This window comes from Lepidochelys kempii, chromosome 13 (genome assembly GCF_965140285.1).
Source record: "Lepidochelys kempii isolate rLepKem1 chromosome 13, rLepKem1.hap1, whole genome shotgun sequence".
NCBI classification, from domain to species: domain Eukaryota; kingdom Metazoa; phylum Chordata; order Testudines; family Cheloniidae; genus Lepidochelys; species Lepidochelys kempii.
The window spans coordinates 20,712,711-20,729,355 of record NC_136392.1 but is presented as its reverse complement, the minus strand read 5'-3'; the positions used below and the strand labels follow the sequence as shown (position 1 = coordinate 20,729,355).

Sequence of the window (16,645 nt, the reverse complement as noted above, 5' to 3'; positions counted from 1 at the left end):
TGCCCCTCAGGACCCCATGCCCCTTATCAAGTCCCCTGGCCCTGGTCTCCTTACCATGCCGCTCAGAGCAGCATGTTCAGCAGCTGCGCCACGCCACCTGGCCGGAGCCAGACTCGCTGCCCTGCAGGAGCTCGCAGCCCCACCGCCCAGAGCGTTGGTGGCATGGCTGTGGGGAGGGGGGGAGGGACAGGAGCTCAAGGGCTGGGCAGGACGGTCCCACAGGCCAGATGTGGCCCATGGACCATAGTTTGCCCACCTCCGCTGTAATGGATACTTTAGCAGAAGTTGCTAAAAACACACAATAGACAGTTATGTAATAATTTGCCCAAAGAGGAATTTTCTTCCTAATACTGAAAGCTAATCATGGTGTATGCTGTGAAACAGGAAGATTTATATTATATAGACATGTTTACCTTAATATTAATCTGGATATACATCCAGCCAAGCACCTCTGAAAGCTGTGTCGGTAACTGAGGGCAGATGCCAGAGTCCATCAGTGGGAGCAGGGTGTACTGATCTCTCCACTTTGCCTTGCTTTCTTATAAAATTCTTCTACATGAACCTGATGGCATGGAAATTCCAGTTCTAGGAGTCTGTTTGGGCTTTTAGGGCCTTTGTCACTTGCTGTCTCTAACATTCTACTGCTTGCTGCTGTGGCCAATATATCTGTGGTTTAGCACTGGGATTACTTGTCTAATGAATATCCTCCAGGCACCATGTTCCTGGGTTTTGAGGTCTGTTGAAATCTGATCCTGGAGCTGTCAGTATGGATGACAGCAGGCCTGACCACTTCCCTCAGCACTGAACAGATGGAGTGATAAAGCAGATTCTGACCCTGGCGAACTTTCTCTTGTTTGAAGGGCTTGGTTAAAAGGCTTGTTAGCAGTTATTTAATTTCTTGTGGAGCTAGGATGTTGAGTTTGTTGCACTGTGGTTGTTTTTGCTCTCTGTGCCAGTGTGAAACAGTTGTTTTTGCTCTCTGTGCCAGTGTGAAACAGTTGTTTTTGCTCTCTGTGCCAGTGTGAAACAACATCTCACCAGGCCTACTCTGCGAGAACAAGTTCTTATTTTCTACAGGGGCTGTGCAGGCAATCAGGTCTAATTCCTGCACTCATTTCTAATGTCTAATTACATTCCCCACTAGAGGGCAGACACGACACACATTTGAACCTGAAATTTTATTGAACCATTAACCCCAGGACTACATTGCAATCTCCTCAGAGTTAATGGATTATACCACACAGGGCAGGTTTAGCATCTCACTAAGAATAGTCTGACCTGCCTACCAGAGCACAGTGCAGCCTTTCAGCAAAGCTTTAACATATGCCAAAGAGCAGGATCTTACATTATAGGGTAGACACAGTGCAAAGAGCTAGCCGTGCAAGGGACCCCCGGTCCTGCCCTGCTTATCCTTAACTAGATATAAAAGCTACGCACATCAGTTTATAGCTCAGTCTCTCAGCCAGACAAGCAACCAAGACAAAGTGCTGTTGTTTTTCCCGGTAATGTGTATGCAAAAAATCATTCCTAAAATAACACAGTCCAAACTTGTATCATTTCTGCCATTTCCAATGTCTGGGGCGTATGCTGAATTCCAGAGTTCCCAAATGTACAAAGATAATGAATAAGGCTGCGAGTCTGTCTCGTTGGTCACGGATTCCACGACTCTCTGAGACTTCTGCAGCAGCTGGTGCTGGCTCAGGGGCTTCCCAAGCCGGGCAGCCCCTAGGCCAGCAGCAGCAGTTTGGGTGTGTGTGAGGGGGGCTCAGGGCTAGAGACAGGCATTGGGAGGAGCGGGGGGTGCTTACCTTGGGGTGGGAGGGCTCCCTGGCTCCAACTGGCATGGCCCTGCAGCTCCTAGGCGATGGAAGAGCCAGGGTGCTCCGCGCGCTGCCCTTGCCCACAGGTCCTGCCCCCGCAGCTCCCATTGGCTACAGTTCCTAGCCAATGGGAGCAGCACAGCCAGCGCTAGTGCTGGGAGCAGCGTGCGGAGCTCCTTGGCCCCTCCGCCACCTAGGAGCTGCAGGGACATGCGGAGCTGGGTAGGGAGCCTGCAAGCCCAACCCTCAACCCACCCAGCACCAGTAGGGGGGTCCCAGGCTGCGCATCGCTGCCCACCCCCAGCACCCACGGCGCCCCTGGACCACCCCGAGCACCAGCAGCCTCCGTCCCAAGTTTTAGTTAGGGGAATATAGTAAAAATCATGGACAGGTCACAGGCCGTGAATTTTTGTTTACTGCCCGGGACCTGTCCATGACTTTTACTAAAAATACCCATGACTAAAACGTAGCCTTAATAATGAATAGTATGATCCACACAAAATGTTCAGAGACAAGTCTCCTATGTTGGAAGTAGAAAAGGAGTACTTGTGGCACCTTAGAGGATAATCTTTAGTGAGCTGTAGCTCACGAAAGCTTATGCTCAAATAAATCTGTTAGTCTCTAAGATGCCACAAGTACTCCTTTTCTTTTTGCGAATATAGACTAACAAGGCTGTTACTCTGAAACCTAAGTAAGTACTGATGGGAGTGCAGGAGAAGTTCCGCTTGATCCTGCAACGTGCAGAGCACGCTGGCTCTGATCCAGTGAAACACTTACATTTAAGGTTAAACACATGCTTGTGAGTAAGCCCATTAACTTCAATTGGCTAGCCACCTGCTTAAATGTTTATGCTTCTCTACATCAGGGCCAGAATGCTCCACACCTTGCAGGAACAAGTGCTTGCTCAGAAGTCCATATAGAATCTAGACACATGAGCGCTGTGCCAGGACTTTGTAAGAGAACGTGAGGGACTCCAGGCCTAGGAGATTGGATGGGAGCTGCAGATGCTGCACAACAGAAGGTCTTGCTCGAGAATGTTTTGAACCAAACCCAACAGCTGGAGAACACCTGCCACCATTCTGACTTGCAAAGCCACAAACAAGAACTCAATGCAGCCCCAAGCAATACCCCAAAACTCACAATGTATGCCCAGCCCTATCCCCAAACAGCTGAGGCCTGGAAGAGCACTCCTGTAATGAACATGCCAAGCTTCTCAGCACAGGAGTGGAGACTTGCAGTGCTGGAATGCTTCAGCTATGCATGAGCCAGGATAGCCAGGGGCACTGGACACAAATTCTCTGGGCTTAGGGAACTCCCTGCACCACCCTGTCCACAGACTGCTGCAAACTGGCTCTGAAATCGGGGTCCTGGGAGCAGTCCTTGCTCAGCAGTGGTCATTCACTTCTTGGATTTTTCCATGAGTTCAGCTGATTGCTAGGATTACATTTATGCTGCCCCCATCTCTCGGGAGTTGCCAATCTGCTGAGTCACTTCCTCTTTTCAGACCTTTCTTTTCCCTTTAACCTCTTTCTCTGGAGAATGCTTTATGAGGCAGTATTATGGACAGAATGTGACTCATCTGCACCTGGCTTGTCATTTGATGATACCTGGGATGTAAATGCTGCAGCCAGGGTCCAACAGCGTCTACTAGTATGTGTCTAGCTATTATGCAGCTCTGAGTGCCCCTGGGAAATGGCCTGGCTCTAGAGCAATACCTGGCCTCTGTTATTTATGTACCAGACTCCCTCTCCTTGAGGCTGCTCCACTTTCATCACAGCAGTGACTTTGTTTTCCCTGTTACATAGTCTCCTGGTGGCCAAAGCTTCCCCGTATTGAGCAGTTGGTAGCAGTTGCACGCCTCTCTAAAATGGTGATGCAGCCGGATCTGTGTGTGGCTACGGCTATGCTCATTCCTGGGAGTAGGAAGAGGGCAAGACAAATAGCCAGCAAGGAGGAGTCAAAGTGACAATCTGTCCTTGTAAGCCAGAGCTCCAGCAGCCATGCTGGGTATTCTGCTGTGCTTAGGGGGCTAGTCTGCGGTGCTAGAAGGGTTGTACAATTCATGGGGAATTGCATTAACACACTCATGGGGTCATGTTACAGATCACAGTGCTCCCACGCCCACCAGCCATGTGGGTTTAGTGTGGGAATCAGTACATTCTCACTGCCGTCTCAGGCTGTGTCCACTGTAAGCACAAATGCAATCAAAGCCCTTTGAAAATGCAAAGCACCATAGAAGTGCTCAGTATTATTATTGGGATGGGTTGGTGATTTGCCCCATTAACCCCCATAGTTCTCCTCAGGGGTGGGTAATGAGGACTATGCCACTTGTATTTATGTTGGGCAGAGGAATGGCCACTGGATTGGGCTGGCGCCTGGTCTGGGAATGACGTTAAGACCCTTGTTCTCCGGCGACTGAGAAATTTTGACTCATCTACCACTGAGGTCTTGTCCTTGGTAGCGTGGCTGAAATTGCTTCATCCCCTGCCTTAAGCCTGTCTCCCCTCCCTAAGGCTCTCCTTGTCCTCCTTCTGCAACCCTTTCCTAGCCAGCCTCTCATCCCCACCAAGCACTGGGCTTTCGTGGTTCTCCAATAACACACACCACCCTGACGGCTTATTTGACAGGAGTATAATTTCTCTGTAGGCTTTTGTTACATATTTGCCTTTGGGGGTCCCACTGGGACTGGGGGGGCTGAAATCCTGCGGGGAGGCCTTGCCAGGAATGGGCACAGCTGAGGCCACGGCTCGGGTAGCAGTTCAGGTGAGTGAAGCAGGAGAGTTAGTAGCAAAGCCTGAAGAGTTAATGTCTGAAGCACTACACTACCCCTCTCTTTCTGCCCCACTCTCCTTCTCCTGTGGCTGACTGAAGAACGCGCTGGGGGAAGCCGTCTCTCCGCTCCTTGGGATGGGGAGACGGCTCGGGGTGTACTGAGCAGGAGTCAAACAACCAGCAGCCTTCCTTCCTCTCATGCTGGCAGGTCCATGCGGAGGGTGGATGAGGAGAGAGCAGGGAACCTGCTGCTAGCTTCTGGCCGCCTGCGCTTCAGGGCTGTCCTCCTGGGGCTCCTCCTCATCTGACTGCACCACGGGCGTCTCGGCCCCCTCCTCACTGGTGTCCAGGCTGTTCAGGTCTGTGGAGACGGAGGATGTGGACGAGATCCGGGATTTGATCTCGGACGCATTGGGCACTTGCAGGGTGATTTCCTCCTGGTAGTGGCTGGGCTCTGCCCAAGGAGAAAGGCAAGATTAGCAGAAAAAACACAACATGCTAGCATCTTTGCTGGCCTTGTGCCCAGCCCCCTTCACCTCCACCGTACCCCTCCGCAGGCAGGCTGTGGCTTCATCCCTTTCCCAGCCCATTGCAGGGGCTACATATGTGCAGGACGCCATTTCAGTGGAGCCAGCGACTCTGGCACACAAGGTTTCTAGGCCCTTTAGGAGGAAAGGAGATGAGGCAATGGGCTGGAACTACCCCTGTCAGGAGAGGTGGGGGGTAGGAGGGATTTGGGTGGCAGTTACTGGGCTCAACATTCTTATTGTCCATTGTTGGATCATATTAAAGAAATTCTGTATTAAAATCACAAATGAGTTTGATTCCCCAGAGTTTAAATTCCAGGGTATTACTAATTAAGAGGTCTCTTGGTTTTTGGTACTGTTTCTCTCCCTCTATGTGTGAAACTTGCAAGCTGCTAATTGTGTTAGTACATTCTAAGACAGAGTCTGTTCTCAAAGCAATTCACAGAGAGAGAGACTCAAAGCAATACTCTGTAACAACAGAAACAGCACCCAGAGACTCCCCACCCTTTTGTTGTATTAACAATTGTGATTAAAATAGAGATAGAGGATGTATGTGGATGGATGCTTGGTGTGGATAATAACTGAATGATCAGGGAGGTGCCAGCCTAAGAATCCAGTGTCCATCGGCTGAAGAAGGCGTCAAGTGGAAATAACCAGAGGACCCCCCGCCCCCCGGAGGGCAGACTGGAATCCACCCAACAGCCTCAAGAATGGGAGAACCAAAGAACAAGATAACATCTTGGAGCCGTCAGGAATGTGCTATCTGCTGATTGACTCAGCAACAGCATGATGAAGCAATTCCCATAGACTGGCATAGGAAGAAATTCCTATAAAAATAGACTCTAAAAAGTGAGAACTTTGGGGTCTGATTCTGCAAACCAACTTCCAGGAGCATCAGATGAGCATCTGACAAGGCCCTGCTCCCTCCTCATGTCCAGGCCACCTGGCCAGTGGCTTGGCATGAGCAACTCTAAGGCTGGTAACTATGATAACAACCTTGCAGAACCTGTGTGTGTATGTTTGTATGAATGAATGTGTGAATAAATATGAGATTGAATGGAATGTTATAACTATAACTAACTGCTCTCCCAGCACTCCCAGCTACCTTCGAGACACCACTGACTTCCTGAGGAAACTTCAATCCATCGGTGATCTTCCTGATAACACCATCCTGGCCACTATGGATGTAGAAGCCCTCTACACCAACATTCCACACAAAGATGGACTACAAGCCATCAAGAACACTATCCCCGATAATGTCACGGCTAACCTGGTGGCTGAACTTTGTGACTTTGTCCTTACCCATAACTACTTCACATTTGGGGACAATGTATACCTTCAGATCAGCGGCACTGCTATGGGTACCCGCATGGCCCCACAGTATGCCAACATTTTTATGGCTGATTTAGAACAACGCTTCCTCAGCTCTCGTCCCCTAAAGCCCCTACTCTACTTGCGCTATATTGATGACATCTTCATCATCTGGACCCATGGAAAAGAAGCCCTTGAGGAATTCCACCATGATTTCAACAATTTCCATCCCACCACCAACCTCAGCCTGGTCCAGTCCACACAAGAGATCCACTTCCTGGACACTACAGTGCTAATAAACAATGGTCACATAAACACCACCCTATACCGGAAACCTACTGACCGCTTTTCCTACCTGCATGCCTCCAGCTTTCACCCTGACCACACCACACGATCCATCGTCTACAGCCAAGCTCTGCGATACAACCGCATTTGCTCCAACCCCTCAGACAGAGACAAACACCTATAAGATCTCTGTCAAGCTTTCTTACAACTACAATACCCACCTGCAGAAGTAAAGAAACAGATTGATAGAGCCAGAAGAGTTCCCAGAAGTTACCTACTACAGGACAGGCCTAACAAAGAAAATAACAGAATGCCACTAGCCGTCACCTTCAGCCCCCAACTAAAACCCCTCCAACGCATTATTAAGGATCTACAACCTATCCTAAAGGATGAGCCAACACTCTCACAAATCTTGGGAGACAGGCCAGTCCTTGCCTACAGACAGCCCCACAACCTGAAGCAAATACTCACCAACAATCACATACCACACAACAGAACCACTAACCCAGGAACTTATCCTTGCAACAAAGCCCGTTGCCAATTGTGCCCACATATCTATTCAGGGGACACCATCACAGGGCCTAATAACATCAGCCACACTATCAGAGGCTCGTTCACCTGCACATCCACCAATGTGATATATGCCATCATGTGCCAGCAATGCCCCTCTGCCATGTACATTGGTCAAACTGGACAGTCTCTACGTAAAAGAATAAATGGACACAAATCAGATGTCAAGAATTATAACATTCATAAACCAGTCGGAGAACACTTCAATCTCTCTGGTCACGCAATCACAGACATGAAGGTCGCTATCTTAAAACAAAAAAACTTCAAATCCAGACTCCAGCGAGAAACTGCTGAATTGGAATTCATTTGCAAATTGGATACTATTAATTTAGGCTTAAATAGAGACTGGGAGTGGCTAAGTCATTATGCAAGGTAGCCTGTTTCCTCTTGTTTTTTCCTCCCCCCCCCGCCCGATGTTCTGGTTTAACTTGGATTTAAACTTGAAGAGTGGTCAGTTTGGATGAGCTATTACCAGCAGGAGAGTGAGTTTGTGTGTGTATGGGGGTGGGGGGGATGTGAGAAAACCTGGATTTGTGCAGGAAATAGCCCAACTTGATTGTCATGCACATTGTGTAAAGAGTTGTCACTTTGGATGGGCTATCACCAGCAGGAGAGTGAATTTGTGTGGGGGGGTGGAGGGTGAGAAAACCTGGATTTGTGCTGGAAATGGCCCACCTGATGATCACTTTAGATAAGCTATTACCAGCAGGACAGTGGGGTGGGAGGAGGTATTGGTTCATATTCTCTGTGTATATATAAAGTCTGCTGCAGTTTCCACGATATGCATCTGATGAAGTGAGCTGTAGCTCACGAAAGCTTATGCTCTAATAAATTGGTTAGTCTCTAAGGTGCCACAAGTACTCCTTTTCTTTTTGCGAATACAGACTAACACGGCTGTTACTCTGAAACATAACTGCTTACTATGATTCTTTCTGTATTCACAATAAATGTGGTATTTTGCCTTTTTCCCTTTAATAAGATCCTGCTGGTTTTTATTTTATTGGTACAACACCATGAGCCGAGAGACATGAGCTGGCCATAAGCAGGACTGAGCTGCAGACCCACTGACCTCCAGGACAAGCTGAGCTACCGGTCCCCTAGTCCAACTTTGATCCCCAGCACGAGCCAGGCTACTGCTGGAGCCCGGTCTCCTTCCCCAGTCCCAGACTTTGGCAGCAGGGCATGTGCCTCACATTCCTTCTCCATTTTTGGCAGTGGAGCCTTTTCTGTCTCGCTTGTAAAATTCCAGCTTGGGGCCTTCACGTGTGAGGCTGTTTAACTGAAACAGAGAAGAATCTGCCGCTAAATGGCTTGACTCATTCTCAGAGTGACTCATACTCAGAGTCACTGCAAGGAGTGCAGCATGGGGTGATCAGGCTCCTGATTACTCCTCCTCCCCCATTTGGGTTCCCCTCCCCAGGCAATGAGCTCAACACAGGGTAACTGGGTCTGCCTGGCTCCCCACTTCCCATGTGGGGAGCTCCAGCCTAGGGCCACCATGGTGCTGACACCGCCCCCAACAGGGAGCTCAATGCAAGACAGTCAGGGTCTTGGCACCCCCCACACTTTGTGCAGAGAGCTCAGAATGGGCAATCAGGACCCAGGGGAAAGTGAGTGTGGTGAGGAGTGTGGCAGGGTGTGACGGGTAGGGGCTGCTCTAGAGCAGTTTGTGGGGACAAGAATTCAGTCCTACAAACCCTAAAAAGCTAAGACTGCACATCAGCCCTGGAAAATCGCGGATCCATAATTCTCTGCTCCCAGCAATGGTGGCTGTAGTGTAGACAGGGGACAGGTGTTTGTACAACAGCATCCTTCCCTAAGATTAGATGTCATGATGCTGAAAATGCCTGTGCCCTTTCTGCAGGGCAGCCTCCATTGGCCGTATCGCCAATGGAGCTGCATTAGCAGAGCCGTGCTGGTGTGAACTTTTCCAACCCCACAGGCCCAAGCCCCAAGTTTGTTGCCCTTTAGGACTGGAGAGAGTCACAGCAGGGCTTGGACTGGATTGAAGAACTGACCAGCTGGCGTGAAGGTTGCGGGGACAGCAGGGAGCTAACAGGGAGGGTTGCGTATGTACCTGGCAGGAGACCGGCAACATTGTTATCCTCTGTCCCACAGCTGAGAAACACGTCCATGGTGTCCTGGTCAGAAAGGTCCATCATGTCCATCTGCTCCAGCATGTCCACATTCACCTCCATGGAGGAAATGCTGCCCAGCGGAGCTGCAGAGACATGGGCCAGAAAACCAGGGAGGGCCATCACTAATGCCAGCCAGATGAGAACCTATTAGCCCTGGACCAGCAGAACTGAGAAAGCGATGCCAGGGGAAGCCAGCATGTGGGACTAGCCTACTGGCTTGTTTATAGTGTGAATTCTTCAGGGACCTTATCTTTATATCTTTATGGCGTGTTCGGGGCTCATTAAATAACAGGTCATCCCCTCCATACTGCCTTCCATCCCCTTCTGTGTGTGACAAACGTCTCCCCCTAGCCCCAGATGGGCAGCACTTACGTCTTCTGTGCTCTATCTGAAGGTGGGACATGGGGAAGAAGAAATCCACATCATGCTGGAAAACCTCCTCAAAGAACTTCTGCCTGTCACGTAATTTGAGCTGCTGCTGCATCTGCTCTGGCTCCAGTCCCCGCTGCCCATGCTCCATGTCAGCTGTAGAGGAACAAGATGGAAGATCAGGCACAGGCTAGATGCAGTCAGATGGGGCATGGGAGATCAGCCAAGGCCAAGAAGGGCTGCATAAGTCCGCCCTATTCCTTCTGTCAGTGTCCTGCAGGACAGGTATTTCTCTCCTGCTCTACTTTACCTGTGGGGGTGCATTGTGATTTAGTAGCAATGGAAGAGGCATTACAAGCCATCGAGCTTGCTCCAGCAGTGCAGTCTGTGCTGGGGGCCACTGCTACTGACTCCTCTCCTGTGATCCAGCCCAGCCTGGTGTCCACAGCTGCAATGATCGTCCCCTGCTTTGGGCTTTACCACCTTTCTCCCACGGTTCTCAAAGCACTCTACAAACTTTAACGCTCACCCCCTCTGTGAGAGGGGCTTAGTGTTCTGTTATCCCCACTTTCCAGAGAGGGAAACTGAGGCACAGAAAGCAGAAGTGACTTACCCAGGGTCGCCCAGCATTAGAGCCAGGAATAGAACCAGGTCCTCCTGAATCATAGACCTCTGCTCTAGCCACTATTCACTGGTTCTCAAACTGTGGGTCGGACCCCGAAGTGGGTCGCAACCCCATTTTAATGGGGTCGCCAGGGCCAGCATTAGACTTGCTGAGTCCCAGGGTTTGGGCTCCAGCCCACTGTCCCTGCCACCCAGGGCAGTGGGGCTCAGGCTCCAGCCCCCTCTCTTCCCCCACCTGGGGCAACAGGGCTCAGACTCCCGCCCTCCACCCCCGGGGTCATGTAGTAATTTTGTTGTCAGAAAGGGGTCGCGGTACAATGGAGTTTAAGAACCCCTGCACTAGATGACACTCCTGCCTTTCTTGGCGAGAAGAAACATGGCATCCCGGATGTTGAACATTCAGGACTGTGTAACCAGAGAGCTCAGGTGTGTGTGATATGGGGTAGTCTCAGCTCCAGCCTGTCACACACTGGTCTTCCTGCTGCCTAACAAAGGCTTAACCAGAGAGTTGCCTTTGAATATTAATACAGCAGAAATTCTCCCAGGAACAGGAACTGACCCTGAGTGCCAGGGATACTGGACTGAGAAATGTGACAGTAATAAAATGGCATTAACACCCCCACCCCCACCTGCAAACACTCCCCTCCATACACCAGTCTATAATCCCAGTCCCCACCCCCCTCACCACACACACACACAAACAGGCTCCTCCATTCGCCCCACTCCCCTTCATACACAGCCAGCCTGGATCTTTGCATTTGCATTTCTTTCATCCCTCCCACGGTTTAACTCTGCTCCCAAGAGCAATGAGGAGCCACTGAAGGAAGAAGGCTGAGCCCTCCACAGGGAACAAGGCGATGGAGGGCCAGTTCCTCCTAAGCACAGCAGGGCCTGTCTCTGTCCCTCCTGCTTTAGGAACCCAGAGGAGCAAAGAACCAGCAGCCCTTCCAGCTTGGCCAATTGGTTTCCTGGGCCCAGAACCACTAAGGTGTTTGAGTTCAATGGAATTTAGGAGCCTAAATACCTTTGAGGAACTGGGCCTTGCTGGTGTATCCCAGCAGCTGCCTGGATGCTCCCAGACTGGAGTCTCATTCCAGGGTCCATTTCTGCTGCTCTTGGCCAGGCAAGGAAAATGTGACAACCTAGCCGGGCAGGGCAGAAACCAAGGAAACCAAACAAACATCCTAGCCTGTCCCCAGACATCCTAGCACTGACCAAACCCACCTCCTGCTGCTGGAACAGGGGGCGGGAGGATCCCAGCAAAGGGCAGCAATTGCCTGGGATCCCCACCCTGCCTGGCAGGGGCCGTGTCTGTATCAGGACCAGAATGTTATAACATAGGACCCCAGAGGAAACAAACTTCTTCTTCCTTCCCCTCCCACCCCCCAACACCTGCCCCAGGGAAACCCCTCAGGGCTAAACTCCCTGCCCAGACACCTGCCCCAGGGAAACCCAGCAGGGCTAAACTCCTCCATCTGAAATATACCAAACAGGAACCAGCTGCCAATGCTGTGTGACTTATGGCTCCTGGTGACCTGCACATTTCCCCTGGGATTCTGTATTCATTTCTGGTTCTGCTTGTCCCATAACTGCTGGGCCCATTTCCAGGCTCCAACCTGCCTGGCATAAGTTCTGGTTCCAAGATGCCCAGCCCAGATCTAGGCCTTCCCACTTACTGCAACCAGAGAGCTCAGTGCAAGCCCCTGCTGCTGTCTGTCTCCTTGTCCATTGCCAAGGGCTGGGTTGGCAAGGTGCCCATGCAGCCAGGATCTCACACACTTTGCCAAAAGACTAAATCCCATGTTGAAAGCACCTTAACAACATGTCGAGATTAAGCCCATTTTACTTTCCTTGCTGGTCTCACCATCTGCTGCTGCACTGGCAGGAGCTCATTCTCCTCCTTATCCTGGTGCAGGGCCACACAGAATCCAAGCCCCCACCCCTTCGCCCCCACACATACTCGCTAATCCATTGGCAACTCCAGAGCTGTGTCAGAGAAAGTCTGGGAGGCAGAGAAGGGCTGGGGGAACAGCTACGGCACAGAGGAAGGGAGGAGACTGGGGTGGTCTAATTACAAAGCTCTGGGCTGCACAAAGAACAGGTTAACCCTGAAGGATTGTGTCTCCCTCAGTTAGCATTGAGGTAACTCTGGGTCCCTTTGGCAGCCCCTGCAGGGTAGCTAATGACTAAGGCTACAATTTAGTTATGGAGGCCACGGCAGTCATGGATTCCGTGACTTTCCCGGACTTCCGTGATGTCTAGGGCTTCAGGAAGCGGGACTGAGCACCCCTGCCCTAAAACTGGGGCTGGCTGGAACCAGGACCCTGCAGCCCCAGCCCCGCAGCTTCCCCGGGAGGCTGCAGCCAGAGATGCATGCCTCACCTCTGTGGGCTTGGCTGGGGCTGCAGGTGGGGCCATGCGCCCAAACCCTGTGGTGTTCTGGACTTGGCAGGGGCTGCAGCCGGGGGCAGTGCGTCCCCCTCGCAGCTTCCCAGGGCCATGTGCCACCCCCGGCTGCAGCTGAGGCTTGGTGGGAGCTGCAACCAGGGCCACGCACCCCTGTCCCACAGCTGTGACCAGCTTGCGGGGGGCTTGGCCTGTCAGTCCCCCAACATGGGACTTCAGTCTTCCCCCCTACCTAGCCCTGCCCCCAGGTTATTTTTAGTAAAGTCACGGACAGGTCACCGGCTCCATGAATTTTTGTTTATTGCCTGTGAGCTGTCCGTGACTTTTACTAAAAATAACCATGATCAAATCTTAGCCTTACTAATGACACAGCCCAGCTGCATGGAGCCTGCCCTATTGTGCTTTCCCACCAGGGCAGAGTCACCAGCCTCCCACTGCTCCAGGAAAGCTGCAGCTATAGCATTGTTGGAATCCATGGCTAACAGGCTGGATCATCCAGTGGCTTGTCACAATTTTCCCAGGGAAAGTGGCCAGCAAATTCAAGTACCAACAATATGGAGTGGAGAAGTCAAGGTTCAGGTACTGGGGGCGTTAAGCAGCTATAGTGAAACCCCTGAGAGCTGGGGACGCTTTGGAGAAGGTGATCTGGAAGTTCTTGCACATCACACTTCATCCCAAGGTCCCTCATTCCCCATATCCTTGGCATCAACAGCGTCCACAACCACAGGCTGGTTTCTATTTCATCGCTTTGTGCTGCGAATTCCAAAACCACAGCATGACTCTTACTATGTGTTTGTACAGTGCCTAGCACAGCAGGGCCTGTCCTCAGTCAGGGTCCCTAGATACTATTGCACTATCAATATGAACCGAAGAGATCAAAAACACTGCCGTTTGGGGGCCCAAAAGCCAATGCGTTACAACTTCACTTTCCAGCAGAGCAACAAGCACCATGTGATCTACTCGGTGCACCTATTCCAGTGGAACAGGGGACACAGTGGAAACAGGGACACGCTGACCCCAGTCACTCTAGTGTTGGAGGAAAGCACAGTGCCCTGGGTTCCCTTTGATTTGAACCCTGTCTGTAGAGGTGAGCTTCCAACCTTTGCCGGAAGAAGGCACTGTCTGTATGGGGCGGGGAACGCGCAGCTATTCCAGTCTCAGCCCCTCTCTCCAAGAACATTGCAGGATAAAGGATAAGGCCATCCTAAGAGTTTGCATTTTTCTACACTGTTAATGCACACGTCATACATCTCTCTCCCAAAACATGAGAATTACAACCCTGGGATGTTCCAGGCCCCCAGGAGGAGATGCAGGGAGGTGGCATGGGCTGGTACACTATCACTTGGTGCTGGTGTGTTACTCTCACTCACGGGTTGTGCTAGAGCCTCAATGGGGAAGATGTGCCTGGATGTATTAGCAAACTTGTCTGTAAATTCCTTGGCAAGCTTTTCTTAGCCAGCTAGGCAGCCGGCACTGAAATACCATTATATAACTAAGGCAGGCATCAAGCAAGATGTGCAGCGGGGTGACTGACTGGTGACTACAGTGAGAAACTGAGATGGAGCCTTCTTCCCACTCCCTCATCTCAGCTCCCTCTCTCCCCTCCCCTTCGCTCTGTTCCTGTATCTCAGGCACTCTAGGAGGTCAAGAGCTCTGCTCATGTATTTACAGCTAAATAACCGCCATGAAGGAAATAAAAGAGAGTAACATTCCCTGTCTCTGCCCTTCGCCATGTGACTGATGGTCACATTCTCCTCGCTGTCAGTTGCTGTGATTGTCTCATCGGGATGGCATGTTCCCAGCAAGTGACACACACACTCACACAATGCAGCCCCTGTGCGCTGCAGGGAATTCATTCTGAGGTTTAAATACCTGCTGGTGGTCTTTCTTACAAGGCACTCAACCAACGGGCTGAGGCTTATGCACATTCGCAGCTGGGACACAGCACTGCCTTCCCTGGATCGCTGACCCCCCAACACATCAGGTTGTCACTTCCCAAGAGTGTGAAATAGCACCAGGCTCCCTGCTGCCTTCAAATCCTTCCGGCTCTTGCTGCTCATTAGGCACCAAAGCCTACAGAAGAACTGGACCTGAATGCAAGTGTGGGGACTGAAGGAAGAGGAGCCAGCCTACTACAGGCCCATGAGAAGGAAACATATATGGGGATTTCCTTCTACTGCCATTGCTCAGTTTCTTCTGTCCCAGCCTCTCCCAGCAGCAGGAAGCAATGTAAGGAGCCAGGGGAGGTGTTCTGTTTCCAGAGACTCCAGTGCCACCCTGCCTTAGCAAGAGGTACTAAAAGAAACAGGGCAGATTTGCTGGCTGGGTTGCACAGCTGGGATTCTCTGTCTCTCAGCATGAGACCCTGTAGGGTGACTGCAGGAAGGCCAGACATGGAAGGTGCTCATAGCTCCTCTATTCCCCATCTTCCTGCAGGAAGCATAACAGTGAACGGCGCAGGAGTGCCAGCCGCAAGGAGCTCCCAGCTATTCCACACCAGCAGGGAATGGTGCCGAGCGCTGGCTGTGAGTCGCTCCCAGCAACTGAGGGTGACATGAGCCCTGGGGGTGATATGGCTGAATGGATTCTTTGGGACACAGTGAGATCTTTTCATTGATTTCTTGGGCTCAGCGCTGAGCACACGGCAGCTTGTCTGGCCGTGTTTCCGCTGGGAGTGGACATGTTTGTCATTTTCCATTGTCCTGCTGGATCCTAGTACAAACCCCACTCTGTGCACCAGGCAGTATGAATGGCCGGAGGGGGGGGGGGCGGGCTGGCTTGTTAAAGGAGGCACAATCCAAGAGGAGATGGAGAGAGGGTTTTCTTTAATTGATGTCTCTTTAAATCCCTTGAAAACTCCCCAAGAGATTAAAGAAACAGAGTAAGCCATTAATGGGGTATGGACAGGGGGAAAGGGGAGGTTAACAGAGTATAAATGAGGGAAGGGGGTACACTCTGCAGGGTGTGGATCATTTCTCTAGGGAACAACTCCAAGGAACACAGCTTCACACCCGATCTGGCCATGCCATGCCTGGGCATTCCCTCAAAAGCATCACCCCAGTCCTGTGAACCGGAACAGGGACACACTGACCCGGTCCACACTAGTGGTGGAGGAAATCACAGTACCCTGGGCTCCCTTTGATTGGAGTCCTATCTATAGAGGTGAACTCCCAACCCCTGCCAGAAGGGGGCATTACAGTGAACAGGTCGGGGCAGTGACGGTGTGGGGAGCTCGCAGCTACTTCAGTCTCAGCCCCTCTCAGCAAGAACATTGTAGGATAAAGGGTAAAACCACCCTAAGAATTTGCAACTTCCTTCAGTCTTGGGGAGAGGCAGCTAGAGCAGAACCCTTGCAATGATCTGGAAGAGGCCAGTGGCAATAAGCTGACCATAAACTGGATGACTGGAACCTGCCGAATGCTCCTGTACAAACTCTCTGCGCAGCCTCCCTCTCAGATTCTGATTGCAGCAAAAGGAAAAACTTAAACCCAAACCTGCTGGGTGAGAGGGAGTGCACAGGAGGCGGGGAGAGGGAGGGAAGTGGTTTTAGCAGAGACAGAGCAGGAAAAAACAGGAGGGCGGAGAGCAAGAGTGTCAGTAGGGTGAGGAGGTGGCACCTTGTGATCCTGGTTTCTGACATGGATTCTTCGTGAATGGTATTCCAGCCACTCTTCAACTCCTCCGTGACTCCAAACTAAAAATATCCCCACAGCCCAGAGCTCTCTCCCTAGGAGAGTCCGCGTCACAAGACCCTGCTATTTACAGGGCCTGATTCACTTGACATAGAACCCTGAGCAGGATAAAGCCAGGAGAGCATTAGGGA

At 51.2% G+C, this 16,645-nt stretch overlaps 2 protein-coding genes across 3 annotated transcripts in view; both read right to left on the bottom strand.

Annotated features, from left to right (window-relative positions):
- Positions 1-1,163: 1,163 nt before the first annotated feature.
- DBNDD2 (dysbindin domain containing 2) overlaps positions 1,164-16,645 on the bottom strand; it is a 55,489-nt gene continuing 40,007 nt past the window's right edge. For both annotated transcript variants that reach the window (XM_073309689.2, XM_073309688.2), the window contains exons 2-4: positions 9,796-9,948; positions 9,363-9,506; positions 1,164-5,046 (exon numbers count right to left, since the gene is read on the bottom strand). In XM_073309689.2, coding sequence (XP_073165790.1) covers positions 4,844-5,046; positions 9,363-9,506; positions 9,796-9,948 — 500 coding nt within the window. In that variant the 3' untranslated portion in view covers positions 1,164-4,843. The remainder of the gene's footprint in view (positions 5,047-9,362; positions 9,507-9,795; positions 9,949-16,645) is intronic.
- The window catches only part of SYS1 (SYS1 golgi trafficking protein), a 48,803-nt gene continuing 42,017 nt past the window's right edge, over positions 9,860-16,645 (bottom strand). The window contains exon 4 of the mRNA XM_073309695.1: positions 9,860-9,948. Coding sequence (XP_073165796.1) covers positions 9,945-9,948 — 4 coding nt within the window. The 3' untranslated portion in view covers positions 9,860-9,944. The remainder of the gene's footprint in view (positions 9,949-16,645) is intronic.